General features: G+C 44.1%; 1 protein-coding gene across 1 annotated transcript in view; it reads right to left on the reverse strand.

Moving 5' to 3' along the window:
* UNC13B (unc-13 homolog B) overlaps positions 1-17,489 on the reverse strand; it is a 703,803-nt gene that overhangs the window by 513,389 nt on the left and 172,925 nt on the right. Inside the window, exon 4 of the mRNA XM_082256386.1 lies at positions 3,808-3,931. Coding sequence (XP_082112512.1) covers positions 3,808-3,931 — 124 coding nt within the window. The remainder of the gene's footprint in view (positions 1-3,807; positions 3,932-17,489) is intronic.

The raw sequence follows: 17,489 nt of genomic DNA on the forward strand, positions 1-17,489 counted from the left end.
TTAAGTCAAGGCACCCTTTAAAATTATGTACAATCTTGATGAAAAAAAAATAAAAGCTTTACATATCACAGAAAACCCAACATTAGGTGATTTAATATTCCAAAACAAATACACTTTTGTACACTGGTACTGACTAGTATTCTAATGTTTCTCTTCTCCCTCAGTTTCTCTCGATCACTCAGCTACTGTGACCCCATGAATACGGGGCAGGGGAGGGGAAGACAAGGATGCTGTGTAGGTGCCCAACATTCTTCTTATGAACTGATTACGTCACCGGTTGTTAGGACGCTGGTGGCTGGAAGATTGCAACAAGGAAAACTTGTGGCTTTGTGTAACTAAAAGGAAGGTTTAATCCATTTGCTGCCTTGTATACATAAATTGGGCAAAATTTTGGCATTTTGCCAAGGCACCCTTGAATAAAAAAAACCTGGTTGAAAAAAGCTGTTATAAACTATTAATTTTTTTTTTTGCTTTGTTCATTAATATTTTTACACCTTTAACCTCCATTTACAGGTTTCACATTGAAAAAAAAATGCAAAATTGAATAAAAATTATTAATTTAATTTTTAAAATAACTTTTCAATGCTTTGTACCATTGCTGACAGCTGATGCGTAAACAAAAAACTGCGGTAGGTATCAGTAATTGGCATCGACAAGTACTTAAAAAAAAAAAAGACCCTATATTTTAACTTAATGGTAATTTTTTGTATTTCTTTACACATGACATTATTTTTCATTCCATTGCTTTCAATTGAAGCAAAGAGTATTACCGTATATGCTCGAGTATAAGCCGACCCGAGTATAAGCCGAGGCTCCTACTTTTACCACAAAAAGATGGGAAAAATCATTGAATCGAGTATAAGCCTAGGGTGAGAATGCAGGGCGGCGGGCATGGTACAGGGGAATGCAGGGTACTGGCATGGTGCAGGAGAATGCAGGGTACTGGCATGGTGCAGGAGAATGCAGGGTACTGGCATGGTACAGGAGAATGCAGGGTACTGGCATGGTACAGGAGAATGCAGGGTACTGGCATGGTACAGGAGAATGCAGGGTACTGGCATGGTACAGGAGAATGCAGGGTACTGGCATGGTACAGGAGAATGCAGGGTACTGGCATTGTACAGGAGAATGCAGGGTACTGGCATGGTGCAGGAGAATGCAGGGTACTAGCATGGTACAGGAGAATGCAGGGTACTGGCATGGTACAAGAGGATCCGGGGTTGTGGGCATACTACAGGAGATGCAGTGCTGTGGGCATGGTACAGGTGGACCATGCCCGCAGCACTGCATCCCTTGTAGTGTGTCCGCAGCCCTGCATAATGGCAGGTAGTGAAGCTGTTTCACTTACCTGTTCCAGAGGCGCCTTCATTTTAAAAATGGCGCCGCCCGGCGCCGACACGTCATTGCGCACGCGCCGCCGCCGCTCGTATACTTTCGGCTATTCCCGGCCTCTCCCGAGCGGCGCCACCGCTCGGGAGAGGCCGGGAATAGCCGAAATTACACGAGCGGCGGCGCGTGCGCGGTGACATGTATGCGACGGGCGGCGCCATTTTTAAAGCTTAAGCCCGTCGGTGCGGACAGGGAATTTTTTTTTTTTTTTTTTTCCTTGACTCGAGTATAAGCCGAGGGGGACGTTTTCAGCACAAAAAAATGTGCTGAAAAACTCGGCTTATACTCGAGTATATACGGTATGTCTCATTTTATTGCCATCATGGTTGATAACAATGTTCAGGGGTTGTAAATCTTTAACCACTTCTCGAGCGGAAAATATTCCCCCTTAATGACCAGGCCATTTTTTGCATTCCGGCACTGCAATATTTAATGGACAATTGGGCGGTCGTGCGACGCTGTACCCAAATAACATTGATGTCTTTTTTTTCCCCACAAAAAGAGCTTTCTTTTGGTGGTATTTGATCCCCTGTGCGATTTTTACTTTTTGCACTATAGACAAAAAAAAGCAACAATTATGAAAAAAAACAAAAAAAAAAACATTTTTCACTTTCTACTATATAACATTCCCCCCCAAAAAATCTAATTTTTCATCATTTTAGTCCAATTTGTATTCTGCTACATATTTTTGGTAAAAAAAAAAATCCCAATAAGCGTATTTTGATTGGTTTGTGCAAAAGTTATCCCGTCTACAAGCTAGGGGAAAGATTTATGTCATTTTTATTTTTTTTACTAGTAATGGCGGTGATCAGCGATTTTTAGCAGGCGTGCAAAATTGTGGAGAGCAGATCGGACAACTGACCTTTCTGACACTTTTGGGGGGGACCAGTGACATTACTACAGTAATCAGTGCTAAAAATATGCACTGTTACTGTACTAATGACACTGGCAGTGAAGGGGTTAACCCAGGGGTGATCAAAGGGTTAAATGTGAGCCCAGGGGGTGCTTTCTAACTGTGAGGGGGAGGGGCCTGTGACATCAACACAGAGACCTGTGTTCCTAAATAGAAGGAATACAGGAGCTCTGTGTTGATGGCAGAGAGAACAACGGTCTGCTGTGTTTATAACAGCAGACCGCCCTTCTCTTTAGACAAGGAGCGAACCCGAGTGCCCGGCGGCAATTGCGGCCACCAGCCCCATGATTCAGCTTCCCCACTGGTAAAAGGGGGAACGCACCCCCAGGTACGCTCCCGCGGGAAGCCATAAAGGTACGGCGATTCGCACAGCCGAGTCAGCCTGCTGCAGTATATCTGCGGCGAGCGGTCCGCAAGTGGTTAAAATAAAAAAAAAGTTCTTCTGAATCATGATATTCTAAGCAAAAAAAAATCCTGATTCTCGTTTTATCCAGAATTGGGCAGCTCTACTTTGGAGCCTGCGTTAGAGCCATCGTACCATGATTTGGTAAGGTCAGTCTGATATGACCCTTGGGGGTTACCCAATCAGCTATTAACTCCAGGTAACTAATACATATAGCGCAGTGATGGCGAACCTTGGCACCCCAGATGTTTTGGAACTACATTTCCCATGATGCTCAGCTACACTGCAGAGTGCATGAGCATCATGGGGAATGTAATTCCAAAAGGGGTGCCAAGGTTCCCCATCACTGATATAGGAGTTGATTTACCATAGGTAAATCCACTGTGCACTGCAAGTGCATTTGTAAGTGCAGTCGCTGTAGATCTGAAGGGAAGATCTGCTTATTTCGATCATCCAATCATGTGCAAACAAAAAATAGAATTTTTGTAAGAACTTACCGTAAAATTATTTTCTCTGAGTCCTCTGACAGACGCAGCCTCTTCCAAGTTTCATCACTATTGGGTGATGAGCTATAGTTTCTTGCTGCCTAGCCTACTCCTGCAGAGGGCGCCATTACCCAATAGTGATAAAACTTGGAAGAGGCTGCGTCTGTCATAGGACGCAAGAGAAATGCTGTTTTTTATTTTTCTTGCAAGTCCCCCTCAGATCTATAGCGACTGCACTTCCAAGTGCTCAGTGGATTTGCCTTTAGTAAATAAACCCCATAGTGCAGTGATGGCAAACCTTGGCACCCCAGATGTTTTGGAACTACATTTCCCATGATGCTCATGCGCTCTGCAATGTAGTTGAGCATCATGGGAAATGTAGTTCCAAAACATCTGGGGTGCCAAGGTTCGCCATCACTGCCATAGTGTATCAGTATGTGTGCATTGTATACTGCTTTTGTATCATTCTTTAGGTGTCTACTTTGTAGAGCTCACATATTATAAGCGAAGTCCACTATTGTTCTTACATCCAACAGTTTTATCTTCAGTTTATGCTGGATGTGTACAGGAAGAAGAGGAAAGTTTCTGGATTAGATACAAAACGTTCCAAAACTCACCAAAAGGCAGCTCGAATCTTGTATCCAGCAAGATCTTATGGAGAGTGGGGTTCCTGGTTCCGCAGATCTCATCGTCCTTCATTAAAACCTCAGCCTCCAGTGCTGACCACTCCCCGGGCCCCTCCTGTAAAAGGAGAAAAAAATAAAAAATTGGGTGACAAGGGAACCACAATGGGTGCAAAGATAACACAACATCACCAACAGCTCAAAGATAAATGTACCAATACATCATTTACTTCTTGGGGTTTCTAGTGAAAGTCAAAATCCTTTAAGAATTCCAGCCTGAATATACAGGACACCCATCATGTCTGAACAGGAAGGAAGGAAAAATGTCCCAAAATATATACAGACAGCAAGAAAAACGGATATTACCCCAAATCCCTCACCAATCTACCCCAAAGCAAAATAAAAAGTTTTGGCAGAAGTTGGGTGCAACAATATTGTTGGGTGCAAACTGTATTGAGAGAATAGGGGATGTTCTACAAAATGCAGGGCCACCCTCCTTTCTCCAAAATGCACAAGTTGGTAACAGGGATGGTCAGATGAAATCTTAGGTTTGTGGTTGGCAACCAAAGAAAAGAACACATTTTATAAAACCACAATTACAGCACAGCTCACAAGACTCAGACACAAAGCATGGGATCGTATCCCCGATCTATGGAAAAGTGTTACTGTGCCGACGTTAAAACATTAGTTATGAAGGATTGATGAAATTAAGATAATGGAAAACTTGACAGCAGCTCTCCATGGGAGAGAGGACCAGTTCAGAGATACCTGGTTGCCATTGATGACTTTTACATGCTCGTCCCAAAATACTGACATACAGTATCTCACAAAAGTGAGTACACCCCTCACATTTTTGTAAATATTTTATTCTATCTTTTAATGTGATAACACTGAAGAAATGAAACTTTGCTACAATGTAAAGTAGTGAGTGTACAGCTTGTATAACAGTGTAAATTTGCTGTCCCCTCAAAATAATTCAACATACAGCCATTAATGTCTAAACTGATGGCAACATAAGTGAGTACACCCCTAAATGAAAATGTCCACATTGGGCCCAAAGTGTCAATATTTTGTGTGGCCACCATTATTTTCCAGCACTGCCTTAACCCTCTTGGGCATGGAGTTCACCAGAGCTTCACAGGTTGGCACTGGAGTCCTCTTCCACTCCTCTGCAACTACAGCTAGTGGATGTTAGAGACCTTGCGCTTCTCCACCTTCCATTTGAGGATTCCCCACAGATGCTCAATAGGGTTTTGGTCTGGAGACATGCTGGGTCAGTCCATCACCTTTACCTTCAGCTTCTTTAGCAAAGCAGTGGTTGTCTTGGAGGTGTGTATGGGGTCGTTATGTTGGAATACCCAATCTCCGAAGAGAGGGGATCATGCTCTGCTTCAGTATGTCACAGTACATGTTGGCATTCATGGTTCCCTCAATGAACTGTAGCTCCCCAGTGCCAGCAGCACTCATGCAGCCTCAGACCATGAGACTCCCACCACCATGCTTGACTGTAAGCAGGATACACTTGTCTTTGTACTCCTCACCTGGTTGCCACCACACAGGCTTGACACCATCTGAACCAAATAAGTTTATCTTGGTCTCATCAGACCACAGGACATGGTTCCAGTAATCCATGTCCTTTGTCTGCTTGTCTTCAGCAAACTGTTTGCGGGCTTTCTTGTGCAAGAAAGAGACTTCCTTCTGGGATGACAGCCATGCAGATCAATTTGATGCAGTGTGAGACCTATGGTCTGAGCACTGACCGGCTGACCCCCCACCCCTTCAACATCTGCAGCAATGCTGCCAACACTCAAACGTCTATTTCCCAAAGACAGTTCCTGAAGGTAAGGAAGGAAAAAAAAAAACTTGTTGTGTGATGCAGTCCATGTTTTTATTTTTAATTTGATATTTACCAAGATGCTTTGATTTGATACCCTTGTTTTGCAATTACTGGGACTAAACTCTAACCCTAAACAGGGCACTATTCCTCCCATTGACATCAATAATGGGGCACTATTCATTCCTTTGACAAATGATGGGGCACTATTACACCCACTGACATCAATGATGGCGCACTATTCCTCCCCTTGATACTAACGATGGGAGATTATTCCTCCCCCTAATACCAGTCATGGGGCATTGTTTACTCCCACTGACGCGAGGACATTTTCTACTCCCACTGGCCACAGTGCAGCCCACTAAAATTTAAAGGACAGTAAACTGGCCCCTTGTTACAAAGTTTGGAGACCCCTGGGTCTAGGAAGTAAAGCAGGAAGTGTTAGATAGCACCTCATAAAAAAGGTATTTAATATTTCCAAAAATCTATTAAACTATTCAGGGTTGAGAAAAAAGTTATTAAGTGGTGGCCAGCTTTAGGTTTTTTTTACAGTTCAATAATTCCTGCCATAATGAAGTTACCTTCATAACAAGTGGTAACACAAAAGAATAGGAAGATGCCAATCAAACACGCCTGTATTATAAGGTTCAGAAGGCTAATACGATACATTAGACCTTCTAAGATTTAGATGTATCCAATTTAGATTTTTGGTCTCTAATAAAATAGTAATTTCATTCTGTGCAATAATATGTTGGTTGTCAAATTTGTGCAGCCTTTTAGATATAAAAATCGATTAGTAGGTAGCAAAGGTATATCCACTGGAACATCATATATACTCTCCAGTCGCTTCAGCCTAACCCTTAGTATGTTATTTCTGTAAACACCCTCTCCAGGGACTGGAAAAGATGGCTGAATATGATGTCCTGAGTTCTCACTGACATCAAAACTTCTAAGTACAGTAAAACCTTGGATTGCGAGCATAATTCGTTCTGGAAACATGCTTGTAATCCAAAGCACTCTTATATCAAAGCAAATTTCCCCATAAGAAATAATAGAAACTCGGATGATTCGTTCCACAAGTCCTTCAGTTTATAGTCTATATACAAAGATTATAGCAATGTGATTGGTTGTGTAACCATAAAATGTCCATCCACAATATGCAGCGTTCCCAAGGGGATTAGAAGCAAAATCTAGCAGAGCTACAGAATATAAAAGAGATGAGTCTCTAAGTGTAGCAATATGGTTCCATTTAATGAAGGTTCAACATTTAGCAACTCACATGGTTGATGATTAAAATAGGCACATCTAAGTATGCAGGCATCTGGGGTAAAGCTGTCCACATAGACTATCTTCTGAACCACCGACTCTCACCACTGTCAGTCTGCAATCGTGACCGGGAAGAATAGCCTGCAGTAGAGTGATCTGAAAGTGAGGCTTTGAATCACTCGTGGAGTGCAGCGGGGAAGGGATGATGAAGATGGGCTGTGCGGAGGATGGTCTTTGTTGACAGCTTTACCCCGGATGCCTCCATACTTAGATGTGCCTGTTTTAATCATCAACCATGTGAGTTGCTAAATATTGAACCTTCATTAAATGTAACAATATTGCTACACTTTAGAGGCTCCTCTCTTCTTTTTTATACATGAGGCTACTTGTATATCAAGACATCGCTTGTATATCAAGTCATAATTTATTTAAAAAATGTGCTTGTCTTGCAAAGCGCTCTCAAACCAAGTTACTCTCAAACCAAGGTTTTACTGTACAATAAAAGTCACAATTCTGAGAGACAGTAACTCAGATACATCAGACTGGACTTACTCTGCAAGCAAATTAGACTCAGCACTGAACCAAAGGCCAGGCATAAGTATTTTTTACATATTTTTCATTTTATTGTTGCTTATTGTCTGTTTTTGTAATTTTTTTACCTTCTTGCAAGACTGCAGGAGGCTGATAAAAGGTCTAATTCAAGTCCTTAAACAACATTTAATAAAGTATTAACTTAATTATGAAAACCTAGCTCCATTATTTGCGTCTCTATAACTGCCTGGAGTTCAATTTTAAGTTCATATTTCAAGACTTGGTACAGAGATAAGTGAAGACCAGAAACAATTACAAATTAATGTCTAAACTGGTTCAGAATATCACAACAGAAGCTAGCAAGATACAAAAAGCCAACAGCTTTTCGAGAAGCATTGTTCACACGTGAAAGGGTCTGATAATCTCTTTTTAATATTGGTGAACCATCAACACTTTCTTTAATACTTGGTGACTATGGGGTCCCCATGGCAGCCACATGTAGAAGGGCCTTTCTCAGAAACCGAACCCATAAAAAGTTCTCTGCTTACAAGATGCACCAGGAACCGTCCCTGTTCTCCTCTGTCAGTTGGTAGCGGGAGAGGTGGAGGTGAGCCCAGACAAACTTTTTTTCGTCAGGTCCTAAATGTCCCCTCTCTTTCACTACAGGGAAATGGGGTAAATAGTTTAACTGGTTATACAGAGCCATGGCAGGGATGCCTTGTTTTATGACAACTTAAGGTTTTTTACTAAATTATTTAATCTTTGACAGCCAGCCGGAGCACAGAAAGTTATTTCCTGCTGAATATGGTATAAAATGGATTTACGACACAAAAATCTGCCAACTTCTGAAGAGGCTGACAAGTAAATTGGTCACATCGGAGGCACAGCGGGAGTCCCCGAATCTATGACACCCTGTGGCTCAGAGTAGAACACAGAAGCAGCGGGGTTACTCTTCTGAATGAAAGCCCAACATTTTCCTGTAAATGATTCTTGACAGCCAATTGGGAAATGCTATGAACACAGAGTGTCCAATTGAGATGACTAAATACAGATTTATCTCTATTTCACATGGTGGTTGCAGCACAAAATACTTTTAAAAGCATTTTTTGTTGTTGTTGTTTTCCAAACCTGCAATAGTGTAGCGCAGTCCGGTATCAATATAAATAGGCAAGCTTATATAAAACTTATAAAACCAAAATCATCGTTGTTAAAAAGCCATGTATGGATAAAACGAAAGTTCATAAAGGTGAAGGTATAAACGGTAAGGAAACACACAGTCCACTAGTGATCCGGTGAATAAATTATTATGTGTGACTTCAGTGCTCATAAATCCCGTCACCCGGCATTCTCTGCCTCTCACCTCAAGAACTTCACCCTACAGGGTCTAAAAGCATGAATCAATCTCCACGATGATCAGCAAAACGATTTCAATAGAGCCAGATCAGAACCTCCTGCATACCGATATCTCAGAACCGCAAAGGATACACCTTCCCAAAATGCTCCAAAACATATGGATAGAAGAGGAAACAATCTAGTGCTCTCTGTTGCAGTAATAACATTTTATTGCTCAAAGACAATTTTGCACTTACATTGTATCCCGATTAGACAGGCATAAAACAAGCAGGGTATGCAGCGTGCTGAGAGGTGTCTGGCTTCCGTGTTGTTGGATGGCCGTAGGACCGTGTGACCAATCCCCCGTACGCGTTACGTCAGGTGGGCGTAGACTTCTTCAGCGGGGGACGGGATTTATGAGCACTGAAGTCACACATAATAATTTATTCACCGGATCACTAGTGGACTGTGTGTTTCCTTACCGTTTATACCTTCACCTTTATGAACTTTCGTTTTATCCATACATGGCTTTTTAACAATGATGATTTTGGTTTTATAAGTTTTATATAAGCTTGCCTATTTATATTGATACCGGACTGCGCTACACTATTGCATATTTATTCATTGAAGGTGTGGGATTACACTTGAGTGTTAGCTGCTGGTCTGAGTTTACATTTATTCAGCGCTGAATCTTATAATTTTATTTTGTTTTCCAAACCTGCCAATGAAAAAGAAAAAAACAGCTGCAAAACTCGCCTCCTCTCCAATGCTACCCCATGCAGCAACTCCTTTCTGCCACTAGACATCTTCACCATGAATGAGGACAGAGTGCAGGGCATCTTAGACCTGTCAACACAGCACCCTGTATATATACCATGATGATGGAATGGACAGCGCTGATGTCATTATGTCAACAGTACTCCCTGCATCATCACAAATGGCCAACTACCAGGGAAAATCTTCAAAGGACCCTGTGTGTCACAAGACTGGTCTGAAGACATCTGGAAATAGTTATTTAAAAATTCCCATAGTTGTGATGGCCAATATTGAGTGTAGCAGTTTCAGTAATAAATACAGGATTAGTAAACAGGTTTGCCTATACTGCTAAACATAGCCTAACCTTTAGGCTGGTCCTCAAACTTTACACTCCCCCCCCCCCCCCAAAAATCACTGTTCACCAATTTCTGCAGCTCAAATTCAATGCCCACTGACCAACTCCCCGTGTTAATTTTGGCATCGAATTTTGATTTAATTTTAGTTTACTAAAATGCCATTTTAGTTTTAGTCCCGTTTTACTCATCTGCAATTGTTTTAGTCGTATTTTAGTCAACTAAATCTCCAGTAAATTTTAGTCAAATAAAATCTAATGTGCTTAGTTAAATTGTAATGGATTATAAATGCATTTCTATAGAATTTCCAAACTCCTACTTCTGGATTAAAAAAATCTAATATGTTATTTTTTTATGGTATTAAGGTTTGAACCTACTCAGAGATACAGATTTAGCCACTCTGGACAGTGGTCTGAGGAGGCCTGTAATGCTGGACGGTGGTCTGAGGTGGCCTGTAATGCTGCACGGTGGTCTGGACGGTGGTCTGAGGCGGCCTGTAATGCTGCACGGTGGTCTGGACGGTGGTCTGAGGAGGCCTGTAATGCACATAGTGCTCTGGACAGTCTGAAGAGGAGGCCTGTAATTCATTGCATGCAGCGCTCTGGGCGGTGGTCTGAGTAGGCCTGTAATACTGCACAGTGCTCTGGGACAGTGGTCAGAGGGGAGGCCTATAATGCTGCATGGTGGTCTGAAGGGAGGCCTGTAATGCATAGTGCTCTGGATGGTGGTCTGAGGAGGCCTGTATTGTACACAGTGTTCTGGACAGTGGTCTGAGGAGGCCTGTAATGCTGCACAGTGCTCTGGGTGGTGGTATGAGAGGCCTAGGCCTGAAATGCTGCACAGTGGTCTGGATGGTGGTATGAGAGGCCTGTAATGCGGCACAGTGCTCTGGATGGTGGTATGAGAGGCCTTTAATGCTGCACAGTGCTCTGGATGGTGGTCTAGGAGGCCTGTAATGTTGGACAGTGCTCTGGATGGTGGTATGAGAGGCCTGTAATGCTGCACAGTGCTCTGGATGGTGGTCTGAGGGGAGGTTTGTAATGCACAGTGCTCTGGGATGGTGGTCTGCCTCAGAGGCCTATAATGCTGCATGGTGGTCTGAAGGGAGGCCTGTAATGCATAGTGCTCTGGATGGTGGTCTGAGGAGGCCTGTATTGTACACAGTGTTCTGGACAGTGGTCTGAGGAGGCCTGTAATGCTGCACAGTGCTCTGGGTGGTGGTATGAGAGGCCTAGGCCTGTAATGCTGCACAGTGGTCTGGATGGTGGTATGAGAGGCCTGTAATGCGGCACAGTGCTCTGGATGGTGGTATGAGAGGCCTTTAATGCTGCACAGTGCTCTGGATGGTGGTCTAGGAGGCCTGTAATGTTGGACAGTGCTCTGGATGGTGGTATGAGAGGCCTGTAATGCTGCACAGTGCTCTGGATGGTGGTCTGAGGGGAGGTTTGTAATGCACAGTGCTCTGGGATGGTGGTCTGCCTCAGAGGCATGTAATGCTCCAAAAGAAATTTACGATGCTTGGCACCTTACTCCTGCGCTCAGGAACAGGGCTCCCAGATTACTCCTGTCACAGGACTCATACTTGGCATCCCCAATGGCTAAACCTTGCTGCCCTCTATGACCGGGATGGTCGACATAGCACTGCAAACAAAAACACAAAGAAAGGGCGCACCAGCCTAGCGCATTATCCTCAATAAGGCCTTTATTTATAACAAATTAAAAGATGTCTACTCACAAACGGGTGATGTAAACCAGCATATCAGATTCAAACAGCGAAGTCCATGATTATAGAGTCCACAGTTTCAGTTTTTGATGTTGGCTAACGCATGTAATGCTGCACAGCACTGAATGGTGGTCTCAGGTCTGAGAAATGGCCTGTAATGCACAGTGCTCTGGATGCCGGTGGTCAGAGGAGGCCTGTAATGCACACACAGTGCTCTGGACAGACGGTGGTCTGGGGGGAGGTCTCAGGCCTGTAATTGTAAAATACACACTCACAGTGCTCTCTGCTCTGGACGGACTTAGTCATAAGTCGGGAGTGTGACTATCGTCGGGAGGCCTGTAATGCACAGTGTTGCTCTGGACGGTCTGAGGACTCGGAGGACTGTAATGCTGGCTGCACAGTCACTTGCTTGCTGGGAGCAAAAACAGGCGGAACTCAGTGGAAACCAGAAGTTCACGAGGGCAAACGTATCTGCCTCACATTTTCGTTTCATTTTCGTTCGTTAACAAAAACTGAATTGATTTTTGTCATAGTTTTCTTCAGTAGACGAAAATGTGGTGTACCCCTTTGTTTAGTTTCCCTCACTTTAAAAAGGTTGCTGACGAAAATGTTGACGAAATGAACACTGCTGCCCCCTTCAGCTCAAGTAACCTGCCTAACACCATATTCAGCTCCAATCCACTGCCCACTACCTTCTCTGGCTCAAATTCAATACCCATCACCATCCTCGGTTCCAATTATATGCCCAACACCATCCTCGGCTCCAATTCAATGCCAACACCATCCTCGGCTCCAATTCAATGCCAACACCATCCTCAGCTCCAATTCAATGCCAACACCATCCTCAGCTCTAATTTAATGGTCAGCCCATTCTGAGGCTACAACTCAATGCTCAACCCCTTCTTTAGCTCATATTCAATGCTCAACACCTTTTTCAGCTTAAATTAATTGTCCACCACATTTTTGTTCTCAAATTCACTGCCCACCACCTTTTACGACTAAAATGCACAGCTCAAACTTCTTTCGCTCAAATTTAATGGCAAACACTTACTTAAGCTCAATTTCAATGCCCAACACCATCCTCGGCTCCAATTCAATGCTCAACATTATCCCCGGCTCCAATTTAATACCCAACATTATCCTCGGCTCCAATTCAATGCTCATCATCTTCTTCGGCTCAAATTTAATGGCCAACCCATTCTGAGGCTAGAACTCCATGCCCAACACCTTCTTCAGCTCATATTCAATTCTCAAAGTCTTTTTTGCTCACATTAAATGCCCAACACCTTTTTCAGCTCAAATTAATTGCCCACCACCTTTTTAGTCTCAATTCACTAGCTGCCACCTTCTTCGAATTAAATGACCTGCTCACCACTTCAGCTCAAATTAAATGCCCACCACCTTTTTTCAGCTTAGAAGGTAATGCTCAACAATTTTTTTTTTCATCTCAATATACTGCCCAACACCTTCTTTGGCTCAAATTCACTGGCCATCACCATTTTTAGTGCAAATGAGTTGAGCAACCCCTTCTTCAGCTCAAATTCAATGGCCAACAACTTTTTCTGATCAGATTCACTGCCCAGCATCTTTGTGAACTTAAATTCAGCTCAAACCACCATGTCGTCACACGAAAGGCCCATTCTAGTTCGCATCACTAGAGTCATTCTGAGTATACTATGAGCCCATCAACTTCACTTTTAATCATGTCTCCTGCTCACCCACCACAACTTGTACACAACTTACTGTACAGATCAGAGCTTAACAAATTAGCTTGAAATCTAGGAGCCAGCTAAAAAAGTTAGGAGCCAGTTTTTTTCACACATGCCAAATGGCTGGCTTCTGTCGGACCAGCTGCCATACCCCCGGCCTGAATGGTGGCCAGTTTTTAATGAACCGGCTGATGTTGCCCGGCATTCGGTCCATGTGTACTTGGCTTGATGGTGTGATGGGCAGTGGCTCACTAGGGAAGGACAGTGCAGCAGGTTGGAGGCGATAGGAGATCCAGTAACTCATGCCACCTTAGGCCCCTTTCACATGTGCACCTCGGCTAAGCAACGGGGATTTCTTTGCTAATGCAGAGAGAACATGGACACAGTCCCGCTCTCCTCCATGGGGCAGTCGGATGAAAATGGACTGCCTGTCCATTTCAATCCGATGCCATCTGATTCGATCCGTCGGATGGATGGAAAGTAGGGCCACCGTCCATCTGTTTTTGGCAGACAGGATCGGATGGTGGCAGTGGTCAGCGGACTGCCTGAAAAACTGACAGGCGGACCAGATCAGACAGCCCATGTGAAAGGGACCTTCGGCTGTGTGGCATGACAGGGAGAGAATAAAAAATAATAAAAAATGAATTTTTATGGAAAAAAATAAATAAATAAAAACTCTTTCCATCTTTGTGGAGCCCCGGCCACCACAAGATGGCGCCAGTTCCCCGATGTAAGCGTCTCCCTACAGCAGGCCGCAAAGCCGCGGCCCTCAATTACTGGCCGGCGTGGTATACGAGTCCACACACCTGCGGGGCAGTATGGGGACAAGACACCTGTCGCAGTGTAGCCCATGCCACTAATTCTAGTCACCAATGTGACCTGGTGAATAGGGTTTGTCGAGCCCTGGTACAGATGCATCTCCTTTCCTGCTGCATCAGCGAGCAGAGAAGACTTTCAGCAGACCACAAGTTTGATATGCCTCTTGTAACATTTGATGCAGAAAAGGTTTTTAAACTGAAGACCCCTAAAATTATGTATCCACCTACTGTGTAGGGAAGTATATGTGCAGTATAAGGTTATAATTGTATGCCATGTGTATTTTGTGTGCGATTTTTATATTTGTTTCCCATACATTTTCCCATTATTTGCACCATCATCACCATAAAGGAAAAAGGGAAAAAAGGGAATTACTGCATACTTGAATAATGTTATAGTAAAATGTTTAATATTTGTATATCTCATAAATACAGGTTATTTATTTTTGCTGCAAACTTAGCTGATGCCCAACAATTTATAGAACTAGTCCATTCGACAAAGTTTTTGGTAAGCCCCGAGGTGCAGCGCGTGCACATACAAAATTAACACCAGCTGCAAAAAATAGGTGAGCGCACAAAGTGAACCACACAAAAAATTGCACAGGGTATACATATGGTCCACCTCCGAAGAGAAAGGACCTCGGTCCTGATTCCCTGAGGTTCAAGAAAGACTCCTGATGGGGAAAGGAGTACCCATGATCCAACTAGCCAAAAACCAGGCAGACCCCTTTCTTCGGGGACCTGCCGAAGAAAGGTTCACCCAAGTACTTGGTGGGGCTACCCCGAAGGGAAACCCCATGGGAGGATGATAACCTGACCAAAAGTAAATATGCCCTTCTCCCAAGACATTTAGGGCAAGATTGAGGCCCTACACCATGGGTGTCTAACCGCTGGCCCTCAGGCCACGTGGCCCACGACCTCCCGATCTAGGATGGTGGGTCAGCAAGCACAGATTTCAGGTTCCCAACCCGCCATCCAAGAGCATCAGTGTGAAGAATGGCACTGATGGTAAAGGAAGCATGTAGCTGCAGTAGAGACCAGAGCTGACCCTTCCTGTATAGCACCGGCTCCTGTCACAGGCAGAGTGATACCAAATGCACTACGCCTGGGACAGTAGCAGCCAGGATACAGGGGACAGCAGCATCCATGCCTACCTGGGGGACAGCAGCAGCCAGCCAGCCATGCCCGCCTGGGGGACAGCAGTAGCCAGCCATGCCCACCTGGGGGACAGCAGCAGCCAGCCAGCCATGCCCACCTGGGGGACAGCAGCAGCCAGTTAGCACCGCCTGGGGAGAGGGGGGGGGGGTTTGGACGTGACAGCAGCCAGCCAGCCATGCCAATCTGGAGGACAGCAGCAGCAGCCAGCCAACCATGCAAGCCTGGGGGGACAGCAGCCAGCCAGCCACAAACGCCTGGGAGACAGAAGCAGCCAGTTAGCCATATCCGCCTGGGGGAGAGCAGCAGTCAGACACACGCGCCTGGGGGACAGCAGCAGGCAGCCATACCAGCAGAAATCCTGAAGAAGACGACGACTGAGGTCAGTTTTTAATTAAAATCAAATAGCAATGGGCCTATCTGTTCTCTACACTGGTACACTAGATATGTTGAATATGAGGGGAATATCGTAACAAATCAATAAACAAAATACATCAGGCAGTGGGCTTGTATGAAGATAATAACGTAGAAGCATAGTAATATAGCAGTAATTATTATACATCAGTACATTGGAGCCCACTACCTACAAAAAGGTACTAAACTGGGGGGACGGTTAAAAAAAGGGGGGAATTGGGACTTTAAATGAAGTGTGAGGACATGCGGTTGGTAATAATTTGTTTAGAGAACATTGGTAAAAAACAAAACAGGTTTATTGTTACATAAACACTTGTATAGCATTGCATCAATTGCATAGTACATACATATAGTATTAGCAGATCATGGTACAGTACAGAGCGTAATATTGAAAACACATGATGTAATAAAATTGTACATAGAGTCCGAGGTAGCTATAGGTGCATATTGTAAAATGCAAATCGTAGTAAAGTAGATGCATCGGTAAAAAGCTTGACGCGTTTCGTGGACATAACCACTTTATCAAGAGCAGGTGCATCATAAAATATATATATACACAGCAGTAGGGTCAGTATGCAAAACTGAGAGAACATCATGTAGATTGGGTCAAGAAGGCAGCATATCCACACCGGGAGCTGAGGGAGCCCAACCAGCCACCAACATGGGGCACATCAAGAGGACATTCATAGAGAGGGAGTGTAGCCAAGGTATTGACGGGGGGGCGGTATCATATTAGCAGTAACCAAAGTAATCTGTAGGGGTGAGTACAAAATTATATATAAGTATTAAAAAATGGTGACATAATAATGTGACTTGAAGAATGATAGGCAAAAAAAAATTTTTACAAAAAGGTAATATACCGAAAGAGTGATGAAGGTGGCGTATGCCAGAAAGGTATGGTGATAAGCATGGGGAAAAAAGGTGAACATACAGGAGATAGGTGTGGAGTACCGTGAGAACCAATAAGTATTGACATAGAGAAAGTACCACTGCCAGGAGACCCAATAGTGAAGGTAAAACGGGAAAAAATGATGAACAAAAAAAGGGGAGAATGTCCAAATCAAGTACCCGAGTCGGTCATGGTGGAGCTCCCAGCGTCACGTCCACGCTTGCAGTGGGAAGGAAATCGCCGCCTCCCGGACGAAACATCATCCCGGAAGGCGGCGAACAATCCTCCCCATAAGGGGCGCGAGATGGAATCACGTGCCGAGCGCGGTGGCGTCAATAGACATCAAGCGTGCGGCAGTGATGGCGTGACGCCGATGCGCCGTGATGGAACCGCCCACATCGCCCGCGTCCAACCATTCTACGTTATTATCTTCATACAAGCCCACTGCCTGATGCATATTGTTTATTGATTTGTTACGATATTCCCCTCATATTCAACATGAATAGGGATGGAGGTATCTAGCCCCCATTAGGTAGAGCCTCATATAAAGTCCCACCCTCTGAACCTCGGTTCAATTTTTTTGGTACACTAGATACACTGGGCTCATTCAAACTGATCCACAGGTGCAGTGCAGTGCATCTGCTGGTTACCTGCACTAAGCCATAGTCTTCTGTTATTACCTGCACTGAGCCAAAGACTTCGGTTATTACCTGCACTGAGCCATAGTCTTCTGTTATTACCTGCACTGAGCCATAGTCTTCTGTTATTACCTGCACTGAGCCATAGTCTTCTGTTATTACCTGCACTGAGCCATAGTCTTCTGTTATTACCTGCACTGAGCCATAGTCTTCTGTTATTACCTGCACTGAGCCATAGACTTCTATTATTACCTGCACTGA

The sequence above is a fragment of the Pelophylax lessonae genome (genome assembly GCF_965119305.1).
Source record: "Pelophylax lessonae genome assembly, chromosome: 1".
Taxonomy (NCBI): domain Eukaryota; kingdom Metazoa; phylum Chordata; class Amphibia; order Anura; family Ranidae; genus Pelophylax; species Pelophylax lessonae.